The sequence below is a fragment of the Brachyhypopomus gauderio genome, chromosome 2 (assembly GCF_052324685.1).
Source record: "Brachyhypopomus gauderio isolate BG-103 chromosome 2, BGAUD_0.2, whole genome shotgun sequence".
In the NCBI taxonomy this organism is placed as follows: domain Eukaryota; kingdom Metazoa; phylum Chordata; class Actinopteri; order Gymnotiformes; family Hypopomidae; genus Brachyhypopomus; species Brachyhypopomus gauderio.
The window spans coordinates 6625080-6648466 of NC_135212.1; the positions used below are offsets into that span (position 1 = coordinate 6625080).

A 23387-nucleotide genomic window follows, 5' to 3' on the forward strand; every position below is an offset into this window, starting at 1 on the left:
AAACAGGGTGAAAATAGAAACACCTAGTTTATTTACTCTTAAACATGTTGATGAAAAATTAGAAAACAAACAATACCTCTTGACAAATTATATTCATATTCATTTTGACACAAGTTGCAACCGGCAACACAACCCCTCCCTACCGACAGTTAGTGGTGATGTACATGAACAGCACGTGAGCAGGGCGATGCGGAGCGGATGAGGCGTGAGAAAGCAAGCTCTAAGGCACGTGACCCGCACAAGCACGTGACCAACAGCAACACGCCACTGTTCCGAAGAGAAATGCAACTTGAAGCCATTCCACAGGCCATGCACGATAATGCACGTGATGAACAGTGTTTATCACAGTGTAGTGTTACTCCTAGTATGAACATCACTGACGCTTCACATGACACTGACTGACCCTTCTCCCCCAGACCACATTTGTACAGTAATCATATTTGCAGATATAATTACAGCATTGTTGTAGTCTCTATGGTGCTGTGTTTCACTGCAAGAGGTTCATGGTGAAACCTCTTTAATACCAGTCAACATTGAAACTGCTACAAACTCTTTCCCAGACCTCCCTTTATATTTCATAACAAGTCTGTGGTTGGAACATCATAATAAATTAACAACCTTCTCTTATGTGGATCATCATGTCGCTGTGGCATGAAGTCAAATATAATCGTGACCACACACAGTGGAGAGGTAGATGGGTACAAGAACACAGACTGAATCTGGGGTTGACTCTGTTAATGAAACATGACCACACACAGTGGAGAGGTAGACAGGGACAGGAACACAGACTGAATCTGGGGTTGACTCTGTTAATGAAACATGACTACACACAGTGGAGAGGTAGACAGGGACAAGAACACAGACTGAATCTGGGGTTGACTCTGTTAATGAAACATGACCACACACAGTGGAGAGGTAGACAGGGACAAGAACACAGACTAAATCTGGGGTTGACTCTGTTAATGAAACATGACCACACACAGTGGAGAGACAGACGGGGACATGAACACAGACTGAATCTGGGGTTGACTCTGTTAATGAAACATGACTACACACAGTGGAGAGGTAGACAGGGACAAGAACACAGACTGAATCTGGGGTTGACTGTTAATGAAACATGACTACACACAGTGGAGAGGTAGACAGGGACAAGAACACAGACTGAATCTGGGGTTGACTCTGTTAATGAAACATGACTACACACAGTGGAGAGGTAGACAGGGACAAGAACACAGACTGAATCTGGGGTTGACTCTGTTAATGAAACATGACTACACACAGTGGAGAGGTAGACAGGGACAAGAACACAGACTGAATCTGGGGTTGACTCTGTTAATGAAACATGACTACACACAGTGGAGAGGTAGACGGGGACATGAACACAGACTGAATCTGGGGTTGACTCTGTTAATGAAACATGACCACACACAGTGGAGAGGTAGACGGGTACAAGAACAGACTGAATCTGGGGTTGACTCTGTTAATGAAACATGACTACACACTGATGTGCCTGCGTCTCAGTAGTGTACGTTGCTAAGCAGTAAAGATCATGGCACTTTGTTATGGTAACCCTGAACCTTGAACTCTGAACCCTGGCATGAGTGCAAGCAGATGAGCATGAAGGCCACAGCCCTGAGGAGTGAGTGGCCCCCGGGCCCCTAGCCCCCCCCCAGCTCAGGCTCACCTGTGTACAATATTCATCACACGAGCACCTGCAACGCGGCTTTGGGGTTTGTTTTCGGTTCACCTGTGAGCAGGTGTGAGGTGACACGCTCCGGTGCACAGATTATGCAGTGATGGCATCTGAGGGCGGGGCAGAGGTTCACCCGGTCACGCGCACACACACCAGCGGAGTGGCACGGCAGATATTCACCCATGAAGTGAAAATGATACTGGGGATATAGGGATGAGGCCTGAGATATAATGACCTAGTACACTAGAGAGGTGGGTGTACACACACACACACACACATATACACACACACGCACGCACATGCTACACAAACACACAGACAAATGTCCACGCATGGAGACACACACACAAATGTGCACGCATGGAGACACACACACAAATGTGCACGCATGGAGACACACACAAATGTGCACGCATGCACACACAAACAAATGTACACGCATACACACGTACACGCATACACAAATGTGCATGCATGCACAAACACCCGCACACAGGCATTCATACACGAATACACATGCGCGCGCGCACACACACACACACACACACACACACAGCCCCAGCACAATATCTGCTAAATAACGGCAAATAACATATCTGGGCAAATAACTAAGAAATTCTGTAAGAAATAAAAGAGACAGTGCATGATTATTATTGAAACCTGCACACATGCTGTCAAATCGCACCAGTCTGTAAATGGTGACATGATAATCGCAGAGTTAAAAACACAAGCACCTTGTAAAACGAATGAAGATACTGTTTAAGCTGTGCAGCAGGCGAATACGTACGCATCGTTACCAAAACAAAAACACACAACCAACGAGGGTCTGAGTTGGCCAGGTGACGGTCCAGTTAGGGTCAGACTCTGAAGGGTCACAAATCCTGTTTTGGTTTATTTATTTTTTACCCCCATTTCTCATCTTTGTTTTGGTTTCTCACCCCTGCTATTCCCATGCTGCCTTTGGTTCTGACCACCACAAACCACAGAAACCAAACCTTCTGTAAGCAGTGAACCAGTGAAAAGATCCCAACACACAACACTGCTGTGCTGGCACAGTTCACACAAGGCTCGCCTTTCTGCTCTGGTTGCTGTCCCAGTCCCTCTGTGTGGCGCCGCCTCCTCGAACCCAGCCAGCCAATCAGAGCAGGGTAGTCCTCATCCCTCCACCCCCCGCTGAAGCCCCGCGTCCTGCCCTCCGCCCCTCCCCTCCGGAGCTGGGATAAGAGGGTAAAGCACCTCTCCTGCATGGGAGAAGTCATTGGGGGGCGGGGCGGGGGCGGGGCATGGGGAAGGGCGGGGCAGTCAGCCCTGAAGCTCCTCGTAGCATGCCTCACACACTCGGACGGGCTTCTTGGAGGAGGGCGTCAGGGCATTCCTACACGAGCACTCTGCACAGAAGATGTTCCCGCAGTGGCGACAGTGGTGCTGCAGGGGGCGAGAGAGAGCACAGATTTACACTCAACACCTGAAGACCCACAAGAGTTTCTGAAAGCAGCTCACTGGTATGTGTATTGTTTACATATGTGACAGTCGCATAAAGGCAACATGTACATGTGTGGATGACTCCGTATTTAAGAGAAGGCACGTAGGACGAGAGGGGTTATGAGTGTGGGTCCCTTTATTGTCTAATGCCCCTGTCAAATGACCTAGCATGTGCTCTTCAGTGGATCAGACTGAATCTGTGTGTGTCTACTCTCAATGGTGTAAGTTAGGTGTAAGCCATGTTTCTGAATGTTACTGGTGGTATTACCAACTAATACACACACACACACACACACACACACACACACACACACACACACACACACACACACACACACACACACACACACACACACTCACTCACAAACACACACTCACTCACACATACACAGTACACTTTGAATAGGAGCCTGTCTAAATAGGGGTTCTCTGTGGTAAACCATTAACACAGTATTGATTTAGTGGTTTGAAGATCTCCACAAGTGGCTCCATTACACAAGAGACTGTGTGTGTGTGTGTGTGTGTGTGTGTGTGCACGTGTGTGTGTGTGTGTGTGTACGTGCACGTGTGTGTGTGTACGTGTGCGTGTGTGTGTGAGTGGCGTGTGTGTGTGTGTGTGTGAGTGTGTGAGTGTGTGAGAGGCGTGTGTGTGCGTGAGTGTGTGAGAGGCGTGTGTGTGTGTGTGTGAGAGTGAGCGTGTGTGTGTGTGTGTGTGAGTGTGTGCGTGAGTGTGAGTGAGCGAGCGTGTGTGTGTGTGTGTGTGTGTGTGTGTGTGTGTGTGTGTGTGTGTGTGTGTGTGTGTGTGTGTGAGTGCGTGCGTGCGTGCGTGCGTGCGTGTGTGTGTGTGTGTGTGAGTGCGTGCGTGTGTGTGTGTGAGAGGCGTGTGTACCTTGCGGATGGTGACGGAGAAGCCCCTCCCACAGCCCATGCAGCTCTGCACCTCGTTATCTTCTGCCCACTTCCGCGTGAGCGACTGCGACTGTTTGATCTGCATCCACACACACAGGGCACCATGACAACCATGTGACAATTCAATCAGTCCACAGGCTTGCAGGACTAAGGCTGAACGACACGTGTGTGTGTGTGTGTGTGTGTGTGTGTGTGTGTGTGTGTGTTACCTGTAAGGACTGGTTCTCTCTGCCCAGCTCCTGCATGGCTGCTGTTGTATCATCTAGTTTTCTCCTCAGCTCCACTACTTTGGTCTGCAACTTTTCAATCTCCCCCTCACCTTTCACACACCTGAAACAGCATGCAAGACCCTGAGACTGTGTGTGTGTGTGTGTGTGTGTGTGTGCACGCGCTTAACATCAGTAAGGTAAAAAGTAACTAACTAAATAAAGCCTAGTGCCCAACAAGGTTCCCCCAGCAGGTGTTGAGGGGCCCTGCAGTTCCGCACCTCTCCAGCAGGGCGCGGCGCTCGTCCTGGTTGTTCTGCACGGTGGCCTCCAGCACGGCGATCTCGCCACGCAGCTCGTCCGTCTGCTTCTCCAGCTCGCCCACGCGCCGCTGGCTGCCCTGCAACTCCCTCTTCAGGGTGGCTACGTTCTCGTTCAGCGCAGACACCTGCACGGAGAGACGAGCCTGCGCCTCCTCCCCATGCTTCTCCACCTCCTCCTTAGACCTCGCCTCCGCCGCCTCGGGGGGAGCAGGGACACGGGGAGAGGGGGAGACTGACTGTCCATATAAGACTAGTGTACCTTTAACCTCATGGACCTTTCACAATGACGTGTGTGTGTGTGTGAGTGTGTGTGTGTGAGTGTGTGTGTGAGAGTGTGTGTGTGAGAGAGTGTGAGAGAGTGTGTGTGTGTGAGAGTGTGTGTGTGTGAGTGTGTGTGTGTGAGAGTGTGTGTGTGTGAGAGTGTGTGTGTGAGAGTGTGTGTGTGTGAGAGTGTGTGTGTGTGTGTGTGAGAGTGTGTGTGTGTGTGTGAGAGTGTGTGTGTGTGTGTGTGAGAGTGTGTGTGTGTGTGTGAGAGTGTGTGTGTGTGTGTGTGTGGTCAGTACCAGTTGACTAAGCAGCTTGTCCGTCTGGGTTTTGTGCTGCTGCTGTATGTGTGTGATGGAGTCCCGGGTGTTCTGGTGTTCCCTCTGTTCCTGCTCCACAGCAGCCTGTCCCGCCTCCACCCGTCCCTGCAGCTCCACCTTCTGCTGCAGCAACATCTGTCTCGCCGCCTGGAGCTCCTTCAGCTCCTACACACACACGCGCACACACACGCGCACACACACGTGCACACAAACCACACACACACACACACACACACACACATACCGCACGCACGCGCGCACACACACACACACACACACACACAAACCACACACACGCACACAAACCGCACGCACGTGCACACACACACACACGCACACAAAACGCACGCACGCACACACACGCACACACACACACCACACACACACAAACCGCACGCACGCGCACACACACACACACACACACACACACACATACACACACTTCAGAAAAGACTCGTACAGTGCGATAATCACTTGAGGATTCATTTCAGCTACACGTGTTCCATCTCCGCTCTGCTGTACACGTTCAGGTAGGAGGGAACCCCGATATCTATAGTGTTAACGTAGTAACACTGTCAGGATTTTGCTAGCTGCGCTCTGATTGGCTACCTGCACGTCCGTACGCACGCACTTCCCTACCTCGCTGTGGACCGGTCTGACGTCAATCACCGGCTACACACAGTGAGGGGAGGCACAGCTAGCAGAGGGAGATGGTGGGGCAGAACGCTTCGCTAAGTCTCGTCAGGGAACTTCATAGCTGAAAGTTTTGCTTAACCAGGAATCAGTAATGTGTGGGACCACTGCCTGTTTGCCAGTAGGCTGTGAGCAGAGCATAATATTGGCAGCATGGCCGTGTCTGCGTGAAGCAAGCAGGGTGTGGCAGTCAGCCAGCAGGTGTGTTTGGGTCCCCTTCCTCCCGTCAGCTAGAGAAGAAACACCTCACAGTCACGGCTGCGGCTCACGCGGGGAAAACGTGAAGAGAGCGTCACCGACACGACGTCCGGCCTGTTTAACGTGGGACTGGGAGCTCACTGGAACTGGGCACAAGTCCGACAGATTACAGCTCATCAGACACACCGTCTGGACACACGAAGACAGACGGAGCGACGGAGGCACCAGAGAGGGCGACGGAGAGGCAGGAGACCGGGCCACAGGGCGGACTCACCTTGCTGCTCTTGTTAGTCAGAGCTTTGAGCTCGGAGCTCAGCTTGGATCGCTCCTTCTCCAGATCACCCTGCACTACCTTCAGGTTCTCCACCTGAGCAAGCTGCTTCTTCAGCTCTTCCTGGGTCAGCTCCTACACACCCACACACACACCCCGACACAGCCATCAGGGAGAGCAGAGAGTGTGCTAGCCTGTTGCTGTGTGTGTGAGGACTGCTGTCCACCTGCTGTCCCTGTAGCGTGTGCATGGCCTCCTCCTGCTGTCTCAGTGTCTCCGCCCTCCTGCTCATCTCCGTCTCCAGGGCCTCGCTGCCCTTCCTCAGGTCCTGGATCAGGGACTCTTGGCTGCTCAGCTGGTTAGTGCTGGCCAGAAGTTCCTCCTGAGTCAGGGCCAACTTCTCCTCACACACCTGCACCACACGCAAACACCAAACACAGCACACACAACAAACACACACCACACCCACAATCAAGCAGAGTTCATCCAAGACACGCGTCACTTCAGCTGGACATGTTGGGCTGTGGGGTGAACCCCCGTGTGACCGGGACACGCCGCAGGGTTCATCTGAGCGGCCGACTGTGTGAGGACACACAGAGACGCTTCGGCGTCCTCCGCTCACACACCTTCAGGTCCTGGCGCAGGGCGGACAGCTCCGACTCCCTGCCGTAGTAGTCGGACTGCAGCTGGGCCAGGCTCTGCTGGGTGCCGTCACATGTCTTCTGCAAATCTGCACGCTGCTTCTGCTGTGAGCTCAGCTCTTCAGAGAGCACTGCCACCTGCTGGTGGAGCTTCGCCAGCTCCTCTGTCTGATACACACACGCATATTTAATTACACACATGCATATATAACCCCACATGCACAGGTATATGCACATGTATGCACACACACAAACACAAATACCAACCCAAGCTGATATACCGTATTTTCCGGACTATAAGCCGCTACTTTTCCCCCCACACTTTGAACCATGCGACTTATAATGAGGAGCGGTTTTTCTGTAGATGTTTCTTCACCCATCAGGGGTGGAGCAGAAAGTGAATCAGGTGGTAGGTCAAAGTTGTAAATCAAAGAAGAAAGTGCTCATTTTCATTTAGCACATGCAAGCAGCACGACGGATAAATTATTTCAAACCAACATGTGGTGTGCCAAATTCTGACTCCCCTCGTTTGCACACGCATAAAGACGCTACAGATGATATTCGGGAGTTACAGTGATTATAACTTAGTTCATTGAGCACTCTAGTTTTGTCTTAACTAGATATTTAGTCATAATACTGCTGTATTATGCTACAGGTGCCGTTCAGAAACTGATCAGTTCAGTAGATATATGCGGCTTTTAGCCAGGTGCGGCTTATACAACATTTTCCATAAAGAAAAAAACGTTGTAGGTGCGGCTTATATTGAGTTGCGCTCTGTAGTCCAGAAAATACGGTGTATATATATGGTGGACGCCGCACCTTCTTGGTCTGGGCACTCTGCAGCTCCTCCAGGAGACCCTGCAGCTTCTTCACCTCCTGGTCAGAGGAGGCCCGGGCCTCCGACAGCTGCTGGAAGCTCTTCTCTCGCTCCTGCACCATATCCTGAGATTGCTGCAGCTGTGCACGTAGAGTCACCAGCTGGGCCTGCACACCCTTCTCCACCTACAGCGTGGACACACAGAGGTCAGGGGTCGGCTAAGGTCATCATCAACCCGCCAAAACTTGCTATGAGAAGCGCTGGGGATAAAATCCACTGAGCATGAGATGTCCTGTAGCTGACACACTACAGCTGAAGTTAGAAGTTGACTAAAGGGTTTAGGTCCGCCAAGCCCACCAGTGCTGAACAACACAAGAATAATCTGCACTATGTTTTAATGTGTACATGTAGTATACCTCTATTTATTTTGATTTAAAATAATCTTCTATTTAACATAATGTCAGCTGTGCCACATTTATTATTTCGGCATCGTGTGACAAAATACAATATTTTTTTGTCCTCATTGCTCAAATTATTATTATTTTGTCAATAATCAGGGAGTTATTCGTAGAAACACAGTTTGCTGAAAACACTTTCAGGAAGTGTTTACAGGAAGTGGACAAAACCTGTCCAGTTAAGACAGTGATGGGGACATGGAGCACATTAGGCCTATAAAACTAGACACTCGCAAAACAAAGGAAACCTGCATCAGCTCTCACCTCTGCCATCTTCTCCAGACGAGACCTGGCTGCACTCAGCTCTTTGGTCGTGGACTGTGCGTTGTTCTGAATCTCCTGCAGGGCCTTCTGGTGAGATTTCTCCTGCACCAGGAAGAAACACCATTCACTGTCCTGCCTGGTTTACCACACAGGCCCACAGTTCCAATTCCCTCACCCACAACTGAAAGATATTACTAACGTTACTTTCCTGGCTTCCTGTAGTCAGAAAAATTATTCAAAGTGGTCCAGCTGTATTAACCAATTAATAAACCTCTCTACAAGCAGGCTCCTCCCTGCCTGTCAATAATTCTGCAAAGGCGTGGCTTTGGTGAATGGAGGGCGTGGCTTTGAAGGGAGGGGGAGGACTCCATCAGTGGCAAGTCAGGAAGTGAGGCAGAAGTTGTGGAGAATTGTGGAGGTGACAACAGCTTTATCAGCTGGATCCCAGAGCTCACCTTCTCCTCCAGGGCTGCACTGTTCCTCTTCTTCTCCTTCTCCAGCTGCTTCTGGCTGTCCTCCAGGGCTGAGGAGGTCTTCCTCAGACTCTCCTTCCCCGAGGCCAGCTCCTGAGCCTGCAGGTCTGCCTGCTTCCGGACTTTCTGTAGCTCTCCGCCCAGGCTCTGCAGTTTCTGCTCCAGGCTGGTCCGTAGTGCCTGGCTCTGCTCAGCTGCCTGGTCCAAGCTGGTCTGCAGGGAGGCCCGTCCCCGCTCTGTCTCCTCCAGTCGTGTCTGCACCTCCACCAGTGCAGAGGTCTTCTCCTGCAGCTCCACTCGCAGCGCTGCTGCCCTGAGATTGGGGGGGGGGGGGGAGTGTGTGTGTGGGAGGGAGAGAGAGAGAGAGAGAGAGAGAGAGAGAGAGAGAGAGAGAGAGAGAGAGAGAGAGAGAGAGAGAGAGAGAGAGAGAGAGAGAGAGAGAGAGCGCACACAGGAAGCAGAGCAATCATCATACAGATCAAAAACATAAGTTTACCTCAGGTTACTCAGTTTTGGCTCAGTGGACGTCCACCTGAATGTTGGCTTAGCAAAGACCTACCACTGAAAGTTAGCTAAGTGAAGACCTACCCCTGAACGTTAGCTAAGTGAAGACCTACCACTGAACGTTAGCTAAGTGAAGACCTACCCCTGAACGTTAGCTAAGTGAAGACCTACCACTGAATGTTAGCTAAGTGAAGATCTGCCCCCGAGTGTTAGCAAAGTGAAGACCTACCCCTGAGCGTTAGCTAAGTGAAGACCTACCACTGTACGTTAGCCAAGTGAAGACCTACCACTGAATGTTAGCTAAGTGAAGATCTGCCCCCGAGTGTTAGCTAAGTGAAGACCTACCCCTGAGCGTTAGCTAAGTGAAGACCTACCCCTGAGCGTTAGCTAAGTGAAGATCTACCCCCCCAGGCGTTAGTTAAGTGAAGACCTACCCCTGAGCGTTAGCTAAGTGAAGACCTACCCCTGAGTGTTAGCTAAGTACAGGTCTACAAGAGTGGTAGCTAGATATGGACCTACCAGAGTATTACCTAGGTATAAACCTACCAGAGTATTACCTATGTACAGACCTACCAGAGTATTACCTATGTATAGACCTACCAGAGTATTACCTATGTATAGACCTACCAGAGTATTACCTATGTATAGACCTACCAGAGTATTACCTATGTATAGACCTACCAGAGTATTACCTATGTATAGACCTACCCCTGTTTCTCGGCGTCCAGCAGGTGGCTGAGCTCCGTGTTCTTCTTGTTCAGCTCACCCAGCTGCTCCTGCTGCGTTTGACTTGCAATCTGTGCCTGTTCTCGTGCAGAGCGCAGTCCCTCTAACTCCGCCTCTGCTTTCTGACACACACACACGCGCACACACACACGCTTAGTTAGACAACATGAACACACTGCAAGAAGACTGGTGGCTGGGCAATGGACTGAGACAGACTGAGGGAGTCAGCACCAGCTGAGGGGGAAACAGACGGAGAGAGAGTGGCCAATGGGGTGTTAGGTGGAGTCTCTGTCAGCATGTGTGTGTTTTTGTTAGTGGAGTGGTACTCACCTTGGCCTGTGTCTCCAGCGTGTGTGTGTGTGTGTGTGTTCTCACCCTTGCCTGTGTCTCCAGCGTGTGTGTGTGTGTTCTCACCTTGGCCTGTGTCTCCAGCGTGTGTGTGTGTGTGTTCTCACCCTTGCCTGTGTCTCCAGCGTGTGTGTGTGTTCTCACCCTTGCCTGTGTCTCCAGCGTGTGTGTGTGTTCTCACCCTTGCCTGTGTCTCCAGCGTGTGTGTGTGTGTGTGTTCTCACCCTTGCCTGTGTCTCCAGCGTGTGTGTGTGTTCTCACCCTTGCCTGTGTCTCCAGCGTGTGTGTGTGTGTGTGTGTGTGTTCTCACCTTGGCCTGTGTCTCCAGCGTGTGTGTGTGTGTGTGTGTTCTCACCCTTGCCTGTGTCTCCAGCGTGTGTGTGTGTTCTCACCCTTGCCTGTGTCTCCAGCGTGTGTGTGTGTTCTCACCCTTGCCTGTGTCTCCAGCGTGTGTGTGTGTGTGTGTTCTCACCCTTGCCTGTGTCTCCAGCGTGTGTGTGTGTTCTCACCCTTGCCTGTGTCTCCAGCGTGTGTGTGTGTGTGTGTGTGTGTTCTCACCTTGGCCTGTGTCTCCAGCGTGTGTGTGTGTTCTCACCTTGGCCTGTGTCTCCAGCGTGTGTGTGTGTGTGTGTGTGTGTGTGTGTGTGTGTGTGTGTGTGTGTTCTCACCTTGGCCTGTGTCTCCAGCGTGTGTGTGTGTGTGTGTGTGTGTTCTCACCTTGGCCTGTGTCTCCAGCGTGTGTGTGTGTGTGTTCTCACCTTGGCCTGTGTCTCCAGCGTGTGTGTGTGTTCTCACCTTGGCCTGTGTCTCCAGCGTGTGTTTGTGTGTGTGTGTGTGTGTTCTCACCCTTGCCTGTGTCTCCAGCGTGTGTGTGTGTGTGTGTGTGTTCTCACCTTGGCCTGTGTCTCCAGCGTGTGTGTGTGTTCTCACCTTGGCCTGTGTCTCCAGCGTGTGTGTGTGTTCTCACCTTGGCCTGTGTCTCCAGCGTGTGTGTGTGTGTGTTCTCACCTTGGCCTGTGTCTCCAGCGTGTGTGTGTGTGTGTGTGTGTGTGTGTGTTCTCACCTTGGCCTGTGTCTCCAGCGTGTGTGTGTGTGTGTGTGTGTGTGTTCTCACCTTGGCCTGTGTCTCCAGCGTGTGTGTGTGTGTGTTCTCACCTTGGCCTGTGTCTCCAGCGTGTGTGTGTGTTCTCACCTTGGCCTGTGTCTCCAGCGTGTGTGTGTGTGTGTGTGTGTGTGTGTTCTCACCTTGGCCTGTGTCTCCAGCGTGTGTGTGTGTGTGTGTGTTCTCACCTTGGCCTGTGTCTCCAGCGTGTGTGTGTGTGTGTTCTCACCTTGGCCTGTGTCTCCAGCGTGTGTGTGTGTTCTCACCTTGGCCTGTGTCTCCAGCGTGTGTGTGTGTGTGTGTGTGTGTTCTCACCCTTGCCTGTGTCTCCAGCGTGTGTGTGTGTGTGTGTGTGTTCTCACCTTGGCCTGTGTCTCCAGCGTGTGTGTGTGTGTGTGTTCTCACCTTGGCCTGTGTCTCCAGCGTGTGTGTGTGTGTGTGTTCTCACCTTGGCCTGTGTCTCCAGCGTGTGTGTGTTTGTGTGTGTTCTCACCTTGGCCTGTGTCTCCAGCGTGTGTGTGTGTGTTTGTGTGTGTGTGTGTTCTCACCTTGGCCTGTGTCTCCAGCATGTGTGTGTGTGTGTGTGTGTGTTCTCACCTTGGCCTGTGTCTCCAGCGTGTGTGTGTGTGTTCTCACCTTGGCCTGTGTCTCCAGCGTGTGTGTGTGTGTGTGTGTGTGTGTGTGTGTGTGTGTGTGTGTGTGTGTGTGTTCTCACCTTGGCCTGTGTCTCCAGCGTGTGTGTGTGTGTGTTCTCACCTTGGCCTGTGTCTCCAGCGTGTCAGTTCTCTGCTCTGCCAGCAGTAGTTTGTCTCTGCTCTCCTTCAGACTGGCGTCCAGCTGAACACACTGAACCTGCCGCTCCTGCAGCTTACACACCTGCTCCTCCAGCTGGGCCTGCACCTTACTCAACTCCTACACACACACACACACACACACACACACACACACACACACACACACACACACACACACACACACACACACACGCTGAAAAGCCTCTTGGATAGGTCCCATTTCCTGAACCACTTCTGTTAAAGGGGAAATATTGGACATCTATAATTGAACAGGTACCTGTTGCTTGTCCTGCAGTGCATTCTGGGCAGTTTCGAGGTGGTTCTGGAGGTCTGCTCGCTGGGTAGTGTTGGCAGCTTCAGCTGACAGCAGCATTTCCGTCTTAGCTTTCAGCTGTAACCCCCACACACAACAATCACAAATGCTTCATATTTTCAAGTATTTCACAGCGCTCTTCTAAATCTAGAAAACGACCAAACCATCATTGTTTTGACTTTTGACCTACATTAGAACTGGAGACAGGACCAATTCTGAGCTGTCTGGTGGCTCTGAAGCCTTATTCTGTTATACTCTCTTCACAGGCTTATAAACTCCCTACACAGGCTTATAATCACTCTACACAGGGTTACAAACACTCTACATATGTTTACAAACACTCTACACAGGTTTACACACACAGCACCTGGGTGTCAAGCTGTGCCACCCTTTCCTTGCTCTCTGTGAGCTGGCTTGTGAGGTCGGCCACGGTGCCCTCTAGTGTCTGGCAGCGGTCCTGTGCCGTGCGCCCCTGGCTCTTCTGCTCCTGCAGCTGCTCATGCAGGTTCTCCTGGGCTTGCTTATGGCTCTCTGACTGGTTCCTCAGCTTGTCTGTCAGCTGGGTTATCTGCATGTGCATTGGGAGTGTGTCAGCTACAGGACATCTCATGCTGCATGAAGAGAGGCTTTGATAGCTTTGAAGACAAGGTCTCAAGATATAAGAGGGTACACGTGATGCTAAACAAAGAACATTTATTTGAGCATCAGTTCAGGCAATGTGTATGTACACTTTTATGGTATTGTGATACACTGAAAATATTGAAATATAATAAAACTATCATGATTTCTTCTAAAAACATCTTAACTAAAACAGAACATCATATAGTTTTCCATAGAGTCCACAAGTCTATACGACATATGTTCCTTTAATCCTGAGGAACCTATAATCCTGTTTACAACAACTTACTGTCAGACTGACATCTCCGTATCGATTTTTGCTTGAAATATCGGACCTGTTGAACAGTTTGATATATCGACGAGCCCTAGTGTGTGTTCACCTGCTCCTGCAGCGCGTGGTTCTTCTCCTGTAGCTGGCTGAGCAGGGCAGCCTCTCCTTCTCCCGCCTGGATCTTGGCGCACAGGTCTTCTCGCTCCGCCTCCAGCTGGCTCAAGGAGGCCTTGCTCTTCTGCAGCAGGGCTTCCAGGTTCTGGATCTTCTGGTCTTTGTCACCAATCTGACGCAGGACTTGTTCCAAGTCATTCTACCACAGAGAAGACAGTGGAGCTCAGAGTGGTGGAGTTTGAAAGTGCATACACCACATGACAGTTAAGAGCTGAACCACGCTCACCATTTAGGTATCAATCATGATAACAGTTATGTGTACGTAGTATTCGTTTCATCATTTCTTTGAGCATTATTAGGTTCAGGATTATATACACAGACGTCTCTCGATCCTAATATTGAAGACCAGAAACACTGTCAATTTTGTTTCTAACAACTTAGAAAACTGACTGATTAACTGGTCAATAGTTAATTAGCTAATGATCTGCTGTCATGCTCTGCACACAGTAACATTAGCCACATAGGTTTCCTAGAGTTAAGATTTGGAACCTCTCACATAAGACACATGTATACACTACAACTCTGTCAAACCCAACCTACAAGCAGAGCTACAAATCTGTTTGCTTCTGACAGAACCTGGGCGGGGGGAGGGCTGTGTTACCTGGGCGGGGGAAGGGCCGTGTTACCTGGGCGGGGGGAGGGCCGTGTTACCTGGGCGGGGGGAGGGCCGTGTTACCTGGGCGGGGGAAGGGCCGTGTTACCTGGGCGGGGGGAGGGCCGTGTTACCTGGGCGGGGGGAGGGCCGTGTTACCTGGGCGGGGGAAGGGCCGTGTTACCTGGGCGGGGGAAGGGCCGTGTTACCTGGGCGGGGGAAGGGCCGTGTTACCTGGGCGGGGGAAGGGCCGTGTTACCTGGGCGGGGGAAGGGCCGTGTTACCTGGGCGGGGGAAGGGCCGTGTTACCTGGGCGGGGGAAGGGCCGTGTTACCTGGGCGGGGGAAGGGCCGTGTTACCTGGGCGGGGGGAGGGCCGTGTTACCTGGGCGGGGGGAGGGCCGTGTTACCTGGGCGGGGGGAGGGCCGTGTTACCTGGGCGGGGGGAGGGCCGTGTTACCTGGGCGGGGGGAGGGCCGTGTTACCTGGGCGGGGGGAGGGCCGTGTTACCTGGGCGGGGGGAGGGCCGTGTTACCTGGGCGGGGGGAGGGCTGTGTTACCTGGGCGGGGGAAGGGCTGTGTTACCTGGGCGGGGGGAGGGCCGTGTTACCTGGGCGGGGGGAGGGCCGTGTTACCTGGGCGGGGGGAGGGCTGTGTTACCTGGGCGGGGGAAGGGCTGTGTTACCTGGGCGGGGGAAGGGCCGTGTTACCTGGGCGGGGGAAGGGCCGTGTTACCTGGGCGGGGGAAGGGCCGTGTTACCTGGGCGGGGGAAGGGCCGTGTTACCTGGGCGGGGGAAGGGCCGTGTTACCTGGGCGGGGGGAGGGCCGTGTTACCTGGGCGGGGGGAGGGCCGTGTTACCTGGGCGGGGGAAGGGCTGTGTTACCTGGCCTTCTCGGAGCTTGCTGTTGGTGCTCTGCTGGAGGGCCTGCAGTTCTTGGTGCTGCTGTTTGGACTTCTCCAGTTGCTGCTGAAGATCTGTGGTCCTGGTGGTTGCCTCCTTCAGCTGGGACACCACACAGACACCACACAGACACCACACAGGAGTCAACAAGACAGACCACACAGTGCGCCTCACACCACAACAATGTCACGCTCTCACAGACAGCCATTGCCCCCCAGCCCAGTCCCCGCCTACCTGCTCCTCCAAGCGGGAGAGTTTGAGGTGCCCTTCAGCCACCTGCTGCTCCCGATCCTTCAGCTTTTCTCCGGACAGCTGCCTCTGCTCCTTCAGCCGCCCCTGCACCTCCCCCAACTGCCGCTCCGCCTCCAGCAGCTTCGCGTGTAGCTGCGACGGACAGAACACGGCGTTGAGAGGCCACGCCCCCGTCACACACCCCCCTGCCCCTCCCCGTGCCCCCGCCCCCCGTGCCCGCCCCCTCACCTGACTGATCTCGCTCTGCTGCTGCAGGCCCTGACTCTCACGCTCCTCCTTCTTCTGCTGCAGCTGCTTGCGTTCCGCCTTCAGCTCCTGCTGGATCTTCTCCAGCTCCGCCAGCTCCTGCCGGAGCCGGGCCGCCTCCTCCCCGCGCTCCGCCACCTCGGCCTGGGCACGGGCCAGCGAGGACGCCCCTGCCGCCCCCCGCGCCTGGCTCTCCTGGAGCTCCAGCTCCCGCTGGTGCAGGCTGGCCTGCAGGCTCTTTCTGGAGGTCTGCTCCTGGGCCAAACGCTTCTCCACCTCCTGGTTCTCCTTCTCCCTGTGGGCCAGCTTCTCAGAGAGCAGCTGGAAAAAGCCAGGTGAAAAAGCCGCTCTGGTGTTAATCTAGCTAGCGTCAGCAAGACAAGTGTATGTGTGTGTGTGTGTGTGTGTGTATATAGACACACAGGGGAGAGGGACAGAGAAAGGTTGTCAAAATGACAAGATGTTTCAGACAAAACTATTTCATCAGCTGTGCAAAGTACTCCTGTGGCTCTTATGCATATGGAGGAGGTCTAAAGAAACAGCTGAGTATGTTTAGAAGGACCGTCAAACAGCCTTCCAGGGGTGATGTTGGATAACAAGGTTGAACTAAAGGACCAGACACACACACACACCCTTCAGTGGGACTCCTACGGTGGTGAGAGCTCACACGTCACCGAATGCAGCGCAGAAACAGAATGATATTTAAGAGTGGACAGTTTTTACACGGCCGGCAGGGCCGCGTTCTAAACTTTGCCCTTTCAAAGGGCCGTAACGCCAGAGCTGATAAGGGCAGGGCTGCTAACAGGCTTTGGTCACAGGGTGACGCTCCATCACACTTCCTCCGGGCACCGTTTGGGCAGGAGACAGCTGTCCCCGTCTTCACAAGGAGACCTCCTGCAGCTCCCAGCGTCCCTCCTCTCTCCCGCCAAACGTCCCCGGTGACTCCTCAGCTCAGGTCGCACATTTGCTCGTTACACACGCATCTTCTGTTTTGACGTACATCTTCTGTTAGATGTATTGTGTACGTGGCCTCCTCAAGGCTCCGGTCTTCATTAGCCGTCAGTGACAGTGCGGCCGACGCCTGAGGTGGGTTTACACTGGGGTGCAGGTTTCGGGGAAGAGCTTCAAGGCTTCTTTGGGAGTTATTTAAAACACGGGACTGAAAGGTACGCGGTGCGTCGCATAATATCGACTGCGATGGTCATGTGACGGCTCTGCTAACACAAGCTGTGGCACAACGCGTGCTCTGCTTACTCAAACACACCTCCTCACAGTTCTCCCACTGTTAGAGCTGGGACACACACACACACACAAAAAGGCCCAGTGCAGTTACCTGGGCCCGTATATATATCACCATGAAGGACAGTGCTGGAACAGGAGCCGTACGCCCCCTGCTGGTTTAATTATAGAAGCTCATGTCAGCACGCTTGGACGGTCAGTGATATGTCACCTAGGGTCAGTGACAAGGACACAGGGACATGTGCAGTGTAAGGTTCCTTGGTGTAAACTGTGCCGCACAGCTGACACAGTGCTTAATAACTAGTGCAGAACTTAAATTTGGACCTCGTTTAGAAGGCGGAGAAGACGGAGGAGCCCGACGGCCATTTGTGGAGCAGGAAGGTGCTGGGACAGAAGAAGACTGGAAAGAGTTTACTGTTGTCATACTGCACTAGACTGGACCATATTGTACCCTGCTGTGCTACAGTGAACTGAAGAGTGTGTGTGTGTGTGTGTGTGTGTGTGTGTGTGTGTGTGTATGTACCTGGCTCTTTTCCTGGAGCTTGTGTATCTGTTGGGTGTACACTGCAGCCTCCTGAGGACCCTTCTGCAGCTCTGTCTTCAGCTGAGAGATGGTCGCCTACACACAAGCACCCCAACGTGAGAACCTTCGCTGCACAAAGGACAACTACTCAACACCACAAAGCATGCAGCTATCACACACACACACACACACACACACCTTTCACGTATGCAGATACACAATGAGCAGGGAGGTTTTAGCTACTGTCTTTGTAAGCATCCTTATGTCACAACTGTTAACAGACTCAAAAACCCTGCAGCTGGCAGGAGGATGAGGAAGATGAAGAGTGAGGCAGAAGTAGACGGTTACCTCCAATTTACGAATCTCCATGACAGAAGCACAAAGGCAGGGGAGAGAGACAGAGAGAAGGAGGCAGAGCTCAGGTCAACTCAGCATGCGGGTGAGCGAGACACGACACAGCTCAACAGCGTCTCACAGTACGAGCATGTGGCTCACTAATGATGCCTACACCACAGCCATGGAGACCACAGACAGCATTTCATTTGCTTTAACACTCATCATTGGCAGACAGCATAACATCTGACAAAAGAGAATTCAAATGGTGTGATTTAACCACCCAAAAGTATTTAAAATGTTGGTTAATTTAGCTTGCGCTAAGGAAACCAGAAACAACATTGGTAAGCTTCTACACCCTTGGCCAGTAGAGGGCAGACATGTACGTGTAAAGCACTAAAAGCGGGTCAACTGAAGCAAAGGTTAAAAAGCGCCAAGAAGCAGGTGTGTGTGCAGAGGAGGAACACCTAACTGTTGAAACAAACAGACCGAACTAATCTACGCTGTGGTACAAAGGTTTACCAGCAGCTGACCGTAATCTTGTTTACAGGAAACACTACAGAGGACAGGTTCTAGGAGCCAGTTAGGTTTAAGATACTGAACATTTAGCTCTCAGCAGAGCCAAAGTGGATAACTGGGAGATTGGGGGAGTGTCCCGATGTGTATAAATAATCTAAATCACTGCATTAACGTAAAGTCTGATCAGTCAGACCCAGTAACATAACTGTAGCTGACCTACAAACTCTCACCAACAGACAGCAGAGCTACACAGGAAAAAGGAAATATGTGAGTTTTGACTAATAACTATTTATTTGTTATTATTTGTTAAAAGTATTATTATACTTTTATTTTTTAAGCAACAAATTAAAATGCTATAAGATGGCTGAGAACACAGGAAAATGGAAGAAAAAAATAGTTTTGAGTGCAGTTACATAAATGATTCTCATGACCACACGACCTGTGGTGACACCACTACAGCGTACGGTTTACCTCCGAGGTAGTGAAGTTCGCCTGCAGCTGTTCGTACTGGCTCTTGAGCCGTTCGGACTCCTGCTCCCTCTCGCGTGTCATGTTGTCCATGAGCGTCTGCACCTGGACCAGCTCCTTCTTCAACACCTCCACGTCCTCTACGCCGGGTCTCTGGAGCTACAGGGAGGCACAGGAGCCAGACCCTCAGAACATCAACCTGACCACGGCCTCGGTCACTCTTTAATTATCGGTATTGGTTAGTATTGGTTTGTAAATGTGCTACCAGTTCTGTGGACAGTTTTTCTTTCTCCTCTCTCTCTCTCTGCAGCTCCTGCTGAAGGTTGGACACTCTGTTCTCCACCAGCTCTCTCACACTCTTCTCTTCATCGTAGCGAGACTTGATGTCTGGCATTTAACACACACACACACAAGACCATGACATGATCATGGAGGAGGTCGTGGGGGCGGGGGGTGGAGAGGGTCTGCAGGACAAACAGCCAATAACAGGGCCAATATCCAACTGGCACTTCAAACAATTTCCCCTGACATAAGAAGAAAAGACATGCATAAGGAAGCAGGTCCAGGCGGCCGTGTTGGGAGGGTTCTCCTACCTACTATCTCAGTGGCCAACTGGGCAGCCTTCTGCTCAAACAGGTCTTTCATCTGTTTGATGTTGAACTTTTCTGTCTCTGCCTCGTGCAGCTTCAGTTCCAGCTCTGAGAACACGTCCCAACCCAGAATTTACACTTCAGAAACAGGAACATCATCTCCAACCTTGGACTAAGGTAAGCTCAGGTAAGAGTGAAGGTGGAACTCACCGGACTCGTCTGCTGCTGCCTGGCCGTCGCTCTGTTGTCCCTGGGACGCAACACACCAATCACTTCATTAAATCACAGCTGAAGCACTCTGTGAGATTCGTTTCACTGACCCTGCAGTTCCCCCTCTGTTCAGGGCGCAGCGCGTTAAACGCACCACACACAGCATCTGTCTAGTACGTTTTTAGTATTTTAAAGAAATTACTTGCTTCAGTTGTCCTTGCACTTTGTCTAATTCTTTTTTCAGTTCCCCTGAAAACCATCGCTCTTCCTAAAACAGACACAAGCAAAGGGTTGAGGGGGCACAGACAAAATTAAGCAAAACCAGGAGTAGACAGAAAAGATAAAGAAACGCTCATTTGTATGAAGAGGTTCCAACCTTGAGTGAAGCCTGCAGATCCTGCACCTCCTGCCGCAGAAGAGTGAGGTCGTCCCTAAACACAAAACAAACGCCGTAAAACGCTGAACTCTTCCCCTTAAAATTAAGGTCACAAGACCTAAAAACAGCTCTGGAACAGATGTTATTTTCCAAGTATACAGACACCACAGCCAATCCAACAGTATATCATGATAAACATCTGAGTCAGGGCAGGAGGCGGACACAGGTCAAAGGGCAGGAGGCGGACACAGGTCAAAGGGCAGGAGGAGAGAGGAACTCAGCTCCTACCTGGCAGGGCCAAGTTGACTGGGCTGGTCCTGAGTCTCATGGAAGATCTCATAGTGCTTGAAAAGCTCCTCTGCAGAGTTGTGGGACTTCATACACTGTGGACAAATGAAGCCCTGCACACAAGAACACCAGACTGTTAGTCACCTGGAAGATGAACGAAAGAAAAAATTCTTTAATCTTGCCAAATCCAGGACAAAATTAAAACTGCAAGCAAAAATTAATGAATGATCTAAAAATAATCTATGAATGGATTATCTTAAAAGTGCAGTAGGAATCAAAGTAAATGTTCACTAGAGGTGACAAGAGCAAACGTCATCTTAATTACCTCAGATGACTCATTGTTCATTTCAGCAGAGGGCAGATCAGACTCAGGTGTCTGGGAGCCGCCTTTCCCAGGAGTCTGTGAGGGACGCACGAGAGGGAGGGAGAGACACAAAGGCAAAGAGTGAGAGTGACAGGGAGTGAGAGTGAGTGTGAGACGAAGACTGAAAGGGGTCACACTGGGTTACATGTCTTTCTATCACACTTTGTCATTTTGGCAGTGCTCAGTGTGCTATGCTGTAACCTAAACTGGTCTGTCATCTAAGTATCTGGTGCGGCCTCGACCCAAATCCCATGACTGATGTCAACACAAGTACCTGCTATAAATTATCATAAACGCCATCACAGTGAGACAGACATTATTCAAATCTTAATATAAACATTACACCCCCCTGCCAGATATTTTAAGCGAAATGAAATGAGAATGGAAATGAGAGGTCTTAAATTAGGGTACACACATCCTTCCCCTGCAGGTCTCGACTGACTGACAAACGGCACTGGCTGCAGGAAAAAACCACACTGCTAGGAAGGGTGTGGCAGCAGTGCATGCTGGATCTGTGCTCGTGAGTCATTCAGGGTCATCTGAACATATACATGAGGGTGAAACTCAACACCATCTTAGAAATGTCTTTTACATTTTCCCCTAGTAATCTTTGACCCTAGCAACCAGATCACGGAAACCACAGCTGACTCGGACGCCACAAACGAACACCACGGTGGCACGTCACTCACTCTTTCCCAAGCATGCCAACTCAAGCTTATTCACGCTGCAGGGAGTTGCACACGCTAAAATCCACACAAGCCATCTGCACACTTCACAATCCTTCAATACTACACTATCTATATACTACTAAATACTACACTATTATAACTACTCTAATACCACTGTACCTGGAACACCTGTCATTTTCATTTTCAGTGCTGTTATTATGCTAATTCTTGTTAGCTTAATATATTAAAATTTGTCACTGACCATTTAAGAGACTATTTCATATCTACAAATACTTTGAAAAGCATTTGGTCTGGCCATAAACCAAAGTCCAAGACTGGTGTCAGTCCAAGTTTATGCAAATCTGTGTCTCTCAGTCCCACTCCTCTTATGAGACATAAGCTGCATACTGTTAGACACACACAAACACACACACATATATAACAGGGAGAATCCAGTACCTCTGGGGCAGAACAACAGTTGGACCTGCATTTACCCCAGTGGGGCTGCTTTATTATTATGTCTCGTGTCAGTCACGAAAGGAAACTAATAACTGTCTGGACAGTGGCATTTATCGCGAGAATTGGATTACAAAATAATCAGACATGTAAACCCACTAATGTTCGATCAAGTCAACGATCAGATTCGCTGATACTTTACAAATGCCGGTAACGATTTAACGGGTAATACAGACACACAACATAATATAAACGAAGTAGAAAACCCCCAACCCAATAAATAAACTCAAGCACAACAGACCCAGAGGTGCGTTACGTTCTGAGAAATAACGCACGATCTCGTAACTCCGAATGAATTGGGAGGACACGACAGCAACGAAATAACCCAGTTTTAATAGGTAAAGGTATCTCGATGTCGGACATTTCCTGCCCGTGTCTACGACAGCTTGTTGTTCTAGTCCACTGGACTAATCATCTACTCCTCCATCTCCTCACGTTAACGTCAACAACACGCAGCTAGCGCGGATTATCTACCAGCGATTACATGAGATGTACAGTTATCTGGGGAGATAGAAGCAGCAAACACATACTGACAATAAAACGGCATTCGCCCCGTTTAACACTTAGTGTGTCAATGAATTATTTCACCGGCCTGCCGTAGCTGCGGTCCACCAACCCAGCGGGCTAGCTAGCGTGCTAACATTCGTGTGTGGTGGAGCTAGCTAGCGTGCTAACATTCGTGTGTGGTTAGCTAGCTAGCGTGCTAACATTCGTGTGTGGTGGAGCTAGCTAGCGTGCTAACATTCGTGTGTGGTTAGCTAGTTAGCGTGCTAACATTCGTGTGTGGTTAGCTAGCTAGCGTGCTAACATTCGTGTGTGGTGGAGCTAGCTAGCGTGCTAACATTTGTGTGCGGTGGAGCTAGCTAGCGTGCTAACATTCGTGTGTGGTTAGCCTGCTAGCACATATCGAAACCGCTAAACGGGCAACACCACAGCTTTCTGCGTTTGTCTTACCATTTGCAATATTCGCCTGAACATGTCTCCTTTTGGTTTGTTTTTTTATTTTAACAAAATAAAATCAAGTACTGGAACTGGAACTCCGTTTGATAATGTTGACACCTGCCCAGGGAGACGCGTCCGCCAGCACTCCGGGGCTAAGGTAGGCGGGGAGGTGCGGGGAGAGGGTGGGGAGGGACGGGGAGAGGGTGGCGCTGCTCACGGACGCCACACCGCGCTCATACTTTGGCATGTTTTAGTTTTGTCTAAACTAAACATTGTACTTGTAACACACGTCCGAGCTCAAAAGCGTTGCTTCATACAATAATCGTATTTTCTTTCCATTCTTTGGCTGCACCAAATTCATTCATGTTTACTTGGCTATTTTATGTACGAACACGTGATCACATTTGCCACCAATGGCGGACAACAGATCTCTGCCACCTACTGCCGCGGAGTCAGTAGAAGTGTTGAGGGGTCAGTGAGAGCTCAGTGGTAGACTACTG

The 23387-nt window shown here is 50.9% G+C and overlaps 1 protein-coding gene across 3 annotated transcripts; it reads right to left on the reverse strand.

The window, feature by feature from the left end:
* Window positions 1–8: 8 nt before the first annotated feature.
* eea1 (early endosome antigen 1) lies at window positions 9–23093 on the reverse strand. Of its 3 annotated transcripts, XM_076984792.1 has the most exons (30): window positions 22900–23093; window positions 20723–20797; window positions 20398–20510; window positions 20110–20164; window positions 19936–20001; window positions 19734–19773; window positions 19527–19631; window positions 19199–19320; window positions 18937–19092; window positions 17962–17976; window positions 17614–17709; window positions 15834–16172; window positions 15588–15737; window positions 15336–15455; window positions 13795–13998; window positions 13164–13364; window positions 12761–12874; window positions 12446–12601; window positions 10222–10361; window positions 8992–9322; window positions 8537–8638; window positions 7820–8002; window positions 6986–7168; window positions 6586–6771; window positions 6363–6494; window positions 5177–5362; window positions 4572–4810; window positions 4294–4414; window positions 4065–4163; window positions 9–3118 (listed from the first exon to the last, which is right to left on the reverse strand). In XM_076984792.1, the coding sequence occupies exons 1-30, from the start codon at window positions 22921–22923 to the stop codon at window positions 2996–2998; spliced, it is 4176 nt and encodes a 1391-aa protein (XP_076840907.1). In that variant the 5' UTR covers window positions 22924–23093; the 3' UTR covers window positions 9–2995. The 3 variants fall into 3 exon arrangements, with proteins under 3 accessions (XP_076840907.1, XP_076840918.1, XP_076840927.1); XM_076984803.1 differs by lacking the exon at window positions 17962–17976 and having other exon boundaries at window positions 22900–23092; XM_076984812.1 differs by lacking the exons at window positions 20723–20797; window positions 22900–23093 and having other exon boundaries at window positions 19940–20001; window positions 20398–20482.
* Between the last annotated feature and the right edge of the window lie 294 nt (window positions 23094–23387).